General features: G+C 34.0%; 1 protein-coding gene across 5 annotated transcripts in view; it reads right to left on the bottom strand.

Annotated features, from left to right (window-relative positions):
- The window catches only part of LOC106459073 (protein arginine methyltransferase NDUFAF7, mitochondrial-like), a 60,073-nt gene extending 46,606 nt beyond the window's left edge, over positions 1-13,467 (bottom strand). For 2 of the 5 annotated variants that reach the window (XM_022385474.1, XM_013918650.2), the window contains exons 1-4: positions 12,733-13,125; positions 9,293-9,464; positions 7,197-7,351; positions 2,288-2,368 (exon numbers count right to left, since the gene is read on the bottom strand). In XM_022385474.1, coding sequence (XP_022241182.1) covers positions 2,288-2,368; positions 7,197-7,351; positions 9,293-9,413 — 357 coding nt within the window. In that variant the 5' untranslated portion in view covers positions 9,414-9,464; positions 12,733-13,125. The other 3 variants (XM_022385471.1, XM_022385472.1, XM_022385470.1) reach the window with 3 other exon arrangements.
- Positions 13,468-13,597: the final 130 nt, after the last annotated feature.

Genomic DNA, 13,597 nt, shown 5'->3' on the forward strand with positions numbered 1-13,597 from the left:
ACCCATCCGATGTGAATCAAATAAAATACACCATTTCAACAACAAGCAAATAACTGTTTATTAATTTCCAAATGATTCAAAATTAAGCAATAAATTAAAAATAGAACTGTTTCAGTAAAGCATATTCTTCTTCTTAGCATGCACTTAGAAACAGTTTGTTTATAAAAGGAGATAATAATATATAATCTGTATAACCGTGGAATCCTTATAATAATATATGCATAACTGGTATCTAAAATTTATTCTTAACCAAATCACAGCAAGGTATTATTATTAACTAAAAATATGTAAATTAGAAATGTAAAGATTCACTATTAAAACACCCAAAAACTGTAATTTCTAGACTTTCTATTGTACAACAATGTTCTGAAATCTAGGGGATATAAATTCAAAAACTTTTGTAATGACTAAATGTATAATTCCCATTAGTTTTCTGTCACTTATATTGCACTACCAATGTCCATTGAAACAATTCAATGGTAAATTATCTAAAAATAGTGATGAATAAATATAAAATGTACAGTCAACCAATCCCTTGGATCAGAGTGTATATGCAATATGATTGTCTAGTGGGTCATTTACAATCCTATTTTGTCATTCCATTGCCGAATGCACACATTGCATTGAAACCTAAACATTTTTGCCAACAATGCATTGTGGTCAGTCTTCTTTGCTTAAAAACAAACACAATGCAATTTTCCTTATTGAAATAACACACAATAGAGTGCTTAGGTATGCTAAGTAGTTGAAGGGATTTTTTCTGCTGGATGCCACCATTTCTTGTCATTTTACTGAGTGCAAAAAAAAAGGCAGCTATCAAAGTGAACACTTTTTTTTTGACAGTTGTCATTTCTAAATGAAGTTTCAAAGGAAAGATGTACAATTTAATTCAAATCAAGCTATTCGACATGGTACAATAAAATCATGCATGTAATACTGACATGGAAAAAAAATATAGATTTAAACATGTTCCTCTCTTTATACATTTTTTTCCATTCCTGCTCTCATCTTCAAATTGTTTTTTTCAATCAGTTGAAGGAAGAAGTCCTGTTTTTCTTTCCCAAAATTCCCTCATAAAAGAAACATTTTTGTTCTTAATAAGTTTTTTTCTCAGATTTACCGTTCAGCACATATGAGGTCTGATGGATTGATGTTGATATCGATATGAAATCTTAGGAATTGCAAAAAATAAGTGATTTCCCTGTACTCTTGAAAAGAAGCATTTTGATATATATATTTGTTTTCTGCGATTAACCCTTCAGAAGATACAGAGCATGACAGACAGGCAGACATTTTGGCTATTATATATACAGATTTAGATTCCTAACAATATTAACAGACAAAATAAAAATACAAGATAACATAAAGCTAAAGTGCATGTATTTTCAGACAGCTGGAATTGAACATTTTAAAACTACAGATTATTATTTTCTTTGAAGAAACCCATTTTTTATTCCACACATACTCTTTTCATGATTTTATTTTGATAATACTTGGGTAGTGACATCCATACACTAACTAAAGGCCCTGGACCAGAAATGGCCCAGTGGTTAGCGTGTCATGATGGAAATCAGAAAGTCCAGGTTTCAAGACTCAATATGTTGCTAAACGTGTCTTTTATTTGCTATGGGGGACATTATAACTCTGTTATCCAATCTCACTCACTGGTTAAGAGTACCTATGCAGCTAAGAGTACCAATCAGCAGGCCTTGCTTGCTCAGAAATACTAAATTAGGAATGGAGATGCCTGAATCTAAATGACCTAGTCATTTAGTCCACGTGTCATATAAGGTACTGTTCAAGATGAAAGTACCAAAGATAAATAAATAAAAGGCTGATAGACAAACAGTACCTCAAAATAGTTATGTTTTTTAATCTCTTATTGAGCAATGATTTATATTAAAACAAAATGATGTCATTAATATTCAAACAGAGTTAGTTTGAATACAATAAATTCTGTGTGAAGTGGAAATGTGCTCTTTAATGCTTATCAACATACTTAGTAAAAAGCTGAATTTTAAAAACATGTTCACTAACCAAACCACAACAGCAATGATCTGTTTAAAAAAATTAAATATAAAGTATATAATAATCATCTTGAATTGTGCTGCTTTTTAACACTATGCTCACAGTTACATATGAGTTACCCAGCTAGAAAATACTTTGTAAAAATATGCTTTTTTTTTCTAAACTCCTTTTATTTTTCAATTTTAAAGGTTTCAAGACTTGTTTTAGCCAAAATTAAAGTGAAGGCTATTGAAAAAGAAGTTATTTTGTTTCAACTCACCTCTCCAAACGTATGTGAAATCTCTGGGGATGTAATGACATCACCAGAACTGCCAATTACATCTCTGTGCATGTAATACCCCTGTCACAGAAACAAGTTATGTCACACAAAAGATATCTGGTATACAGAGTGAATGACTTATAAGTCAAGTAGTAAAGTAACAAGAGTCTGTAATGATATCAAACTTGTATTTTTTTAGCATTTAGCAATATCCATTTATAACCCAATTTTTTTATGCTATTCATGCTTATTTCAAAATTCTCTGAAGTTAATATTTTCTTAAACTGAAAATATATTTCCAATAGATACTTACTACTTCTCACAAAAAAATGCTTTCCTTGATTTATGCTACCCTCTATATGTGCAAAATTTTTTTCCACTAGTCTTTATACTTCCACTAATCTCCACATGGTATAGCTGCGTTGTAGCATGCAAATAAGGAGGAACCTACAAACGGTTTTGTGGAAAACCCCATGACAACAGTGAGTGTTAGCAACAAAAGGTCACACAGTGCGGATTTAAGAATTAGTATACCAGGACAGACATCACTTGCCATAGAGCAGGATCCTAAAAAGAAGTGGAAGGAAGCCCCTGTATTAAGAAATAACAAAAAAAATGGCATTTACCCACTCCAACATGAAACCTTGACTGAAAGATTGCAACAGGAGGTAGACAATATCCAGCCAAGAAGGAAACTTCCAGACGATGCAGATAATGTGAAACGAAAGTATGAGGTGTGGTCTACATGCTAGTCTGGATAATCTCGTCCAAAGGATGATGAAGACATGCAGCCAAAGATATTTTGAGGTGACGAATCTGATGAGTGGAGACAGAAAAGGTAATGGGAGTCAGGAGACAATGAGGACTAGGTTATACAGATGTGTTGCCAAACCCAACCAGTCAGAATAATAGGAGAAAGGTCACGGAAACTGAAGGATTCCAGTGTATAAACAAATGGGAACCACAGAAAGAGCTGTGTGAGCTACATAACACTGCAAAGCCTGGACCAGACACAGGAGATGATCAGGATCAGAACAGGAATATGTATGTGAAATGGAAGAAAGAGTAATAGTGGTGAAGGCATCATTACCCTCACATGCAGCGGAGGTTTTTGGTAGGAAGGTACAATCGGAATAAAGGAGAACACAAGTTGAGCGGTAAAGTATGCAAGAGACACTGATGGTGAACACATCTGACCTTCGACATCCACAAGCCAACAGGAGAAGGAAAAAGGTTTTCAAGGATAGGTGGTATACGGAACAGGGAACCAAAGGTTCTAATGGAGTTAAAGAAAGGGAATGGAGGACAACATTAAGGTCCCAAACCGGCAAGGGAGTAGGTTGTGGAGGATGATGGAGATGAAAAAATAAAACAAGAGGGTAATAACAGGAGAGGATAAAGCATGGTGGAATTGGGAAAAATGAAAGGTAGATGATAACATGGCTCTATAATTGGCTATGGTTGAAACAGAAAGACCATTATCAAAGTCTGGTAAAAAAATTCAGCTAGATGAAGGAAAGGAAGTGATAAATCCCCAATAAATAGACCAATGGCAAAAAATATGCTACTTATGTCAGTATAAGGAGAAGGAAGAGGTGCGGACGGAGTGAGAAAGAAGGGACGCTACCTGGGTGGAAAGTCCAGAATTTCACACAATGGACCAGACAAAAGCCATGTGTGAAGCCAGAGGCTTTGAACAGACGAATGAAGCATTACCAAATGAGGTTGATGGAGAAGGTATGGGGAGAAAGAAAGAAATAACAGTGGTGACAACTGAAGAGGGAGAAGTAGAGGGAACCAAGAATGAGCTGGCCATAACAGAGCCACTAAAAGGACTTTATACAGAGTGGTTTGGATAATGGAAAGAATGCTGGAAAGAAGATGGATGGGGGAGTGGGTAGGAATAAGCATAAATGTATAGGTCTGTTCAATTCTGACTGAGAACATCTATTGCCAAAGCCAAAGAATGAGGAACAGGAGACCAAAATAGAGGGAGTTTGGTATTCAGATTGGTGGCAAATGCATCCCGCCGCGTAGTGCCCAATCGACAGCATAGCTGCCTGAAAACCTGAGAGTCAATGGACCATTCTGTGAGGAGAACCTTGTCAGGACGAGATAACTGATCCACAACAAGATTGAGAACTCCCAGGATATGACAGGCCAGCAAATGAATGTGATGGTTGTAGGTCCAAAAACAGTACGTCCAATGTGTGAAGATACAGTGACTGCAACTGGGTGCCCCCTTGATGAGTGATGTAAGAGACAACAGTCAAGTTTTCAGACTGAATCATTGTTTTGCCTCTCAAAGGTGGCAAGAAATGATCCATTGACTGATGAACAGCCAGGAGTTCCACAATATTGATGTGAAAATCAACTCGACTGAAGGCCAACAGCCGAGATCTATTGGATGTTGCAGTATGCCCCAGAAACATTTCTAAAAGGATGGACCTCTGGTCATGGAGAAGGAAAAGGGACACCAGCAGTTGTGTTGTCCCTGTCCAGCCTCTAGGCAAAATTGGTCTGGAGGGAAGGAGGAAGGGATACTGTGTAATCCAGGGGATCTCTGGTGAGGTTCCACTGATCCTGAAGGACCCACTGAAGAGACCACATTTGGGCACGGCCAAGGGGAATAAGGGCCTCCTATGAAGCTCAAGTCCCCAAAACAGAAAGAACCTCTAGGCAGCAGGAAGAAAAGGTTAGGATTATGCCTTCTGAATCATAAGTTCCATGGAATGCAGTTGGAGGGGAGAAAGCTGGGCCCAACTGAGATGGGAATTAAAAATACCCCAAGATGACAAGGTATGGAGTTGGTGTGAGAACTGACTTCTTCACCTTGACCAGCCAACCCACCCATGCAGCTTCCTTGAGAAGAAACTGCATGTTGATGGAAGAGGCCAAAAGTGAAGAAGTCAGAAGTAGTCAACTGTACATATAATGATGGAAATGAAGCCCACTTGAATGAAGAAGTTGGGCGAAGGCTTTGACTACCCAAACTGATATGTACAGTCCCTGTGAAAGAAGTGAAAATAATGACAGGAGATTGGGAAAATGGGAATATGGAGGTAAGCATCTGACATGCTGAACTTTGTCATCCAAAGATCTGGAATAAAAGCCCATCAAAGAGACAGGAAAGACTCCATGGTGAACCAAGTAACTTCCAAATAGTGGTTCATATTGGAGAGATCAATAATAGAAGGCCAATCCCAGGTCTTCTTGGGGACTAAAAAAACACAGGAATAGAAATCAGGAAGAGTAGAAACTACCGGTTCTATAGTGCCCTTGAGTAGAGTTTCTGAACTGCCTCAGAAAGATGCTGGCTGGACAGAGGATCCTGAGGAGGGGGGGAAGGAACATGAAAGAAGGATAGGAGAGGTGGCAAAAGGAAATGAAGTGAGAATCCTTCTGATAAGACCCAAAGAACCCAAGGGTCAGTGGTAAATGATTCCCAAACGTTTGCAAAAAACAGCAATCTGGCCTCTACTAGACCCAATTCAACACGACAGTCACCTATACTGTTGGTGACATGCAGGTTGGTAATGAAAATAGTACACCATGAAGGTGTGACCCGTGAGAAAGGATGAGGGAAGGGAGATGAAAAAAGTGGCCATGACACAGAAAGGATACTTGCCAGTAGGTGCTTTTGTTAAAAGAGAAGAGGATGGGATGTAAGACATGGTAGACAAAGATAAAAGAAGAACACATCTGTGAAACTAACTCCAAAAATGGAGAAGGCAGTTGTGGCATGTCCATGGTCTAAAAATGAGGCTGTATGGCAAAGGAAGGGGAGTGAAAAGCTATCCAAATCCTCAAGAAGGGAAAAGATGATTGATGGTCAGGAGACCCCTCGGCCCTCAAAAGGAAGACATCTTGCATTGTATAAGGGCCAAAATATCCTCAGCTGATAACGTTGGACCTGAAGCCATTGTGTTAGGTTGTTGGTCACTAATTATGTCTGAAGCTGTAGTAGTAGTGCCTTAGAACTGTGAATTCATAATAAGTCATTCCTCGAAATTATTCAAAATGAAATTCACTTCAAGTATACAAAAAAACAAATTCCAAGTTGTTTTTCAAATCCAAGTAAAAAAATTAAAATCCCCCCAAAAATTTTCAAATAAAAAATATTAGTGATGGAATTTTTGAAGTCTCAAAATTTTCAAAGTTCAAAAACATTGTACACTGAATTAAATAACAAAAAGCAGCATGAGAGGTGACTAATCACTTTCATACCAAATCAAGTAGTGAAGATTGGGTTCTACTGCATAGAGGGAGTCAGCTGCACTAGAAAAGTGTGTCACACTCCTACCAGTGGTGGGTTGTCACATGCTTATTTGCATGCTACAATGCAGCTCTACTATGTAGAAAACATTAGTGGAAGTATAAAGGCTAGTGGTGGGTGAAAACTTTGTACATATAGAGGGCAGTACAAATCGAGGAAAGCTGTTTTGTGAAAGGAGGTAAGTTATCTTATTGGAATTCGAGCAGACCAAGTATTTAGTTGATAACCTGTGGATTGCTTACAATGCAGAAACTGGTTAAAACTAATATGGAACAACTTCCAGAATAGCAAGACAACAAAAACTTGAAATTTTAAATAATAACTTGAACATTGAGTATTAAAAATCTTAACTACATATATATATGTCAAGAAATACCTCTCACAGAGTGATCACTAGTAGATTTAACACAATGCTGTAGTAACAGCCAAACAGTGTGATTGTACAACTTATTGAAGCTCAACTCACTAGGGCTGCTTAGAAACGTACCTAATGAATGCTTTACAAGCAGTAACACTGAAAAGGTTTTCTAATCATTATTGAAGTTAGAGATCACTGTCGGGAACTTAATATGAAAAGAGAAACAATATTTATTAAAAACAAAATATGAGTTTTGTAATCATAAACTGACTTACTGACATGGGATTAGTGAGAACCTCCTTCATATATTCAGCAACAGTCACAGGCCCTGTAGCTGATATTCTTGCTCGTAAGTGGTGGAGCAATTTTGTCTCTCTTGATTTTTCTTGTACATGAAATGAGTAGTTCCTTCTGGGATGAAGGCCAAATTCTTGAAAAACATTATGTAAAGTAAGTTGCACATTAAGAAATTTATAATTAAATTAAATGCATAAAGCAAAGCTAAAGCTAGAATTAACAACTTTAGGATCACCCAAGTATCCATCTAAGGCTTACCTAAGTAATAGCAAATGAACACAAAACAAAAACAAATGAAACGTAAAAAAAAGAACATCTAAAAACAAATCTTATAGTCTCAAATAAACAATGTACTTACTATTCAAGCATTTGGAACAATGCTTTTAATATACAAAATATTAATATTCTAAGTAGTCCATAAATATATAAAATCCAAAAGAGAGATTGAATATTTTTGAAGAGAGGACTCTTGTTTTGTATCATCAGAAGCATCTTTTTCTTTTTTTCATATACTGAAGAGAACTCCTCTAGAAACGAGTTTATGCTTTTGGGTCTTTTTTATTTTTACAATACTTTGCATGGTGACATTTAACTTGAAAATGGCTATACAGTGTTCAAAAATCCCCAAGATTCCTTAATACCAATCTAAACTGAATCCACTAAAAGCCAGTCAGTTTGATTATTTTTCTATGCATATACAAGCAAAAAATAATTTAGTAGCAAGATGACAAAGTAATTAAAACATGACTCCTACCCATTACCTACTGTTACATACCTGTTAATTAAAGGAAGACTCTATCCATTAGCTATTGTTTAAACACACTAGGTAATTAAAGCATGACTCCAACCCATTACCTACTGTTTAAACACACTAGGTAATTAAAGCATGACTCCAACCCATTAGCTATTGTTTAAACACACTAGGTAATTAAGGCATGACTCCAACTCATTATCTACTGTTTAAACACACTAGGTATTTAAAGCAAGACTCCAACCCGTTACCTACTGTTTAAATACATTGATAATTAATTATCAGTAACTCAATAAGCATAATAGCAAACACAGATCCAAATACTTCACAAAAACAAACTGACTGAATCAATACTCAATCTTTAAAAATAAAAACTATCCCTCTGACTATCTTTCAACTCACCCTACTCTTGAAACAGCAATACACACTTCAGAACTATCTGGTATTTTTAATCTAGCTTTGAAATTATATGCCATATTCTTAGAAATTTGTCGGTATTCTAGGCCTATCGTCTCATATCTTTTAATCTGAATATTATCATTTAGACCTGCAGCTCCCTGTAACCAGCATTTACATTACAACATTAATAATTTTAAAATGTAATTTATAAAGTATACATACTCTTTCCTCACTTTATGAAAACTTTAAGAAATTTACATATAAAATTTGTTTGTATTATAGTAAAAACCTTGCATTGTTATATTTGGACGTTATGCTCTTATCTTCATTTAATAAATTACACAAGATACCCAGTTTTAGCCAATAATTACACATTCTTTCCTTATGTTGCTTTACAAAGAATGCCTGTAGGGTGATTACTGTACCCTCTATGGTATCGCGAGTGATAAGCTACTGGATGGCAATGTATTGATGGGCTTCTGCTACATCTTCTCTTGTTTTGAAGATAATGTTTTGAGCCCTAAAAAACTGAGACTCAGCTAAGAGACCAAACCACAATAAATGTTAATGGAATGTCAAATGCACTTTACTAAGCTCACCTTGAAAGAATTTGCTATCTAATATGTTAATTTCCCTGAGCAAACATATGTTTTACATTTTCTACCCCTCCTTAATATTAGCAGTTCACATTTACAATAGTGTTACAGTCAACAATAAAATTACACAGGGATGTAAAACAAACAGGAACTACTATTAAAAATGATGTCTTACTCAACATGCACCTGGAAACAAAACTGAAATATTTCAACAAGCATCACAGTAAACATACATCTGTACTTTTACATCTAATTCACAGAAAAAAATTCACAACTTTAAAATTTTCACAATATTTATATGTTTGTGCCTAGGTTTTTATTATACAACCTGTAGAAAACCTTGCTGTGAATCCTAAGGCCCATAATCCTTGGAATTTAATAGGCCAACTGTTTTTTAGTGTGTGTGAAAGCCCAGCTGGTGAAATTCTTGTCAAGAAGTTCACAGTCATGGCTGAAGATGCCCGAGAAAACACCTTCAAGTTGAATTAAACAGTTTGATCCTAGAACAAAAAATATCAAATGGTATTACCACAAGTATGCTGAGTTACACATTATGATACATATATATATAGTCTTAAAGAGTAACATTTGATCCTTACACAGATAATGACCAAATTAATGGAACATCTAATTTATTCTTAAACACTATTAAAATAAAACTATTAAAAATGGGTATTTACTGTGATGTCTTCCACAAGTATGTTTTAAGTAAGTAATGTACAAGATCTCAGGACATAAAGAATTTGGAAGAGTGACAGGATAAAGGGTTTGTGAAATGAATTGAAAAAATGGAGAATGAAGGTTGACAGTGTGAGAAAGTAATGATAAAACCCTTTTTGATGCATTCTGTAAGTTTAATCTCTTGACCAAATCCATTTAGAACAAAGATTTCTTCCATTATGAAGGAACAACATTAAGTCTCTTACCTTATGCTACAAAATGAAAAACAAACACAAAATTACTTATCTTCTTACTTACTCAATGTAATCTTTCCTTAACTTTCACTTAATTTGCTAAGTATTCAAGTCATTTATTATTATTTGTAATTGCACTGTGAACTTCAAAGAACTTTGTAAACTTTTATGAGAAGGAAAGAATTAGTGATGCAATCACAAATAGGTTAATTAAATGTTCAAATTTGTTTTTGGAAGGTGGGTGAGTACCTCTGGACTAAAATGGCCTTCCAACAGGCTGTCTTAAAGAGGCTATAAATGTAAAATCAAACGTTATGAGCTTTATGTTATTTAAGCTTTAAGAGCCTAGAAGCAGACGTGTTCTTTAACATTTTTTGGTTAGTCATAAACTTGTAAAATAACATGCTTGATGATGTGACATATGGAGTAAACTTGGAACATTCTAAGTTGTTGTTTAACAGATATGAGGGGTTATATGTTTGTGCCTATGTATTTATATATGACCTGCAGAAACTATATACGGCAATTAATGGAATTTGATAATCGATTAATCCTCAGGATCATTAATAGATTAAATTTAGCTAATCAGTTATACTGAACAGACTTGAATAGTCGGAATAAAATTAAAAATAATAATAATCTGAAACACTAATTTCAATTATTTGATTATTTTTGTGATATTGATCAATTTAATCATAAGTTGTATTATTTTATGTGACACTACTTGACATAATTGATGCTCATAGATAATCAATAACATTGAATAATTGATTAAATCATCCAGTTCTAGTTATATACGTTATTTAGCTGTATTATGCTGTTTTTCTTGTGATAAGGAGTATGCTTGATGAACTAAATCATCTCCTGTCAACTTCCTTTCTTTTTATTATGTTAACTCCTGAAAAACATACAAATGATTGTATACATATCAAAGAAGAATGATAAAACTTCATAATACAAAAAAAGGGTATAAATAAATAAGTCTTGAGGAAAGATTTATAAATCGTAGAAGAACTTACAGTGGACAAGAACAGGCCAAAAAAACATTCTTAAACCTCAGCTACTAGGGTGACTTATTCTAACCCAAATACTGGAGAGAAAACCTATATGCTCCTATGTTTAATCATATCTATGTAAATATATAGAATACATAATTATTATTTTCTTTATATTTCACAATAAAAGCAAAATAACACCAACTTGAGTCATATAGACCTCATCCAATAGTTAAAGGTTCAAAGTACAGAATTTAAAGAGGCAAGTCACAGGTTGAAAAACTATAAAAGAACTAACCAATATCCAATAATTTGTAAATAACAAATTATTTTCCTTTATCTCTAATCTAATGCACTCTGTCACAGTTCTAAATAAAGGAAAACAAGTTTTTATCCCATCTTAAGCACTGTTTCAAAATTACCATTAATATTTAGTGCTATTTACAAGGGTAGGATGTAAACATGTTAATGGTATATTTTAATTTTGTGTGATATTTTGAAATGCATAAAAAATACTCTGAACTATAAATAGCTAGCAGGTGGGTTTCTCACTCACACCTACATGAAACTGGTCCAAGGTTTTGAGCATATGATACAGGTGAATCATTAAACATCCATATATTATAAACATCACTATCAGTGGCATAGGAAGCAGGGTGGCCAGGGGACCACCCCACTTTTCAATCTGTCCCTATAAAAATGCATCAAAATAATTAGGAAACTTACTCGGGAAAAGCAGGGGAATGCATAAAATTTAATCCAGTACCCAAGAGCTTCCAGAGCCCTAAGGCAAGCCCTGGACCCAGCTGTAATGGATGCACCTGTGGCACACATTCCCTCGCTTCACTCAGTCAAATAAACCTTGCCTCTCCATTTTAAATTTCCTCCTACACCTCCGAATATAGTGTTTGCCAAATTTTGTCATTTACTGGTTTGGTTTTATTCTTCATGTACAAAGCATTTTCTTAATATAGCTTCAGTAGGATAAACTTCAGGCACTATATATATATATATATCTTAAGACTTAGGATATACTAATAACCTCCATTAACCTCTTAAGCAAATTTTGATACTGGACTGGATTGTTATTAACATTTATATATATATCATGCAGCAAAATTTATTTGGCCTAAAAACAATAAAAGTGGATGATTTACAAATTTGTTTGTAATCCAATATGTTCCTACTGATTAAAAAGAAAGATAAATTACTTTCTCTATTGTCAAGTCCATGGAGCAAATGCACTCAAAATAAGGTAAGATTGGACTTTTTAACATAATTCTAGCCTTGTCTTCATAATTTGTGGAAAGTAATAACGATCCAATTTTAGTACTTAATTAATTATTATTTTTTAAAGAACAGTTTTTGTTGCAAATTACTAGGCTAAGGTTTATTCATTTTTATTTGAGTTTAATTGAGACATACTTAATTGCAAGACTATTAGTTTAAACATGTTTAAAAATAAAGTTAAACAAATTAATCAAATCTAATTTGAACTTTATATAATCATAATCAATCACACTGTTCAAAAATCACATGTATTATCTTAGAAATTACAGTAACATTTGTAATTACAAACAAGTCATTTGAAAAAAGAAAAAATAATATCATCAGCAATGTGATGCTCATTTCGAAATTTAATACCATTGAAATCTAGATTTAAAAGCACAGTTGATATTACTAAATTTGGAAATGAACCTTGTACTCCTGATAGTAATACTATTGGTGGTAAAAGGACACAATAATAATTGATATATCATTTGGTTTTTTTTTTAGTTTTATCTATCTACATATATACATTACTTTTATGAATGTGATTATTATTGCTTATATTTTTATAATAATTAATATTACATTACTATTATTTGCTAGCTGAATTCCACGCCCGAAATTGGCCAAGTCTGCTTTTCCCAGTAAATAAGATGCTAATATTTTACTCTATAGTTTAGGAAGTTAGTTCTCTGATGATCTAAGAGTGATGCTGTGAACACTTATATAAATTAAAAACAGCCAATACAACACAAAACTGTAGCCTCTTTCCCAGATCCAAGGCCGGTCATATTTCTTATCTACGTTTATATATTTTTTCCAAATCTCACCAACTTAATTTACTTTTTATAAATATTTTTCACAAACATGACTATTAATTTTATTTAAATCTCAGCAACGACGCTCAACTGAAAATTACTAGCTTAAATAAGGCCAGCAATAACAACACGAATAACGAATTTATTACTACAACGCGTATACCATTACTTTACCATAAAACCAATGGCGAAGGCGAGTTCACATAAGAGACCGCGAGAAAAAATTATTTTACAGCAATTTTTAAAGCGCAGTCTAATTAGCTAAAAGTTAAATGACATTTTGTTTCAAAAAATGTCTAACGTTTTTATTTTATCGAATTAGAGCTTTATAAAAGTTCAATATAATTTTCTTCATTAATACTTTACTATGTAATTTATTTGTTACGCACAAAGCTACACAATGATAATGAATTACCCGGGTAGGCTCACATTAAGAAATGAATATATATTTTATTTTGTTTGTAAGTGCAATACAAAGCAATGGGCTACCTGTGCTATGCCCACTCCGCTTACTGAAACATAGTGTTTAGCGTTGTAAACCCTCAGACATATCGTTGAGCCACCGGGAAGGGCCTATATTTTATGTAACCTTATACACCCTCGATTTTATCGCTGAGACGCATATATATATATATAT

This window comes from Limulus polyphemus, unplaced genomic scaffold (genome assembly GCF_000517525.1).
Source record: "Limulus polyphemus unplaced genomic scaffold, Limulus_polyphemus-2.1.2 Scaffold554, whole genome shotgun sequence".
In the NCBI taxonomy this organism is placed as follows: Eukaryota; Metazoa; Arthropoda; class Merostomata; order Xiphosura; family Limulidae; genus Limulus; species Limulus polyphemus.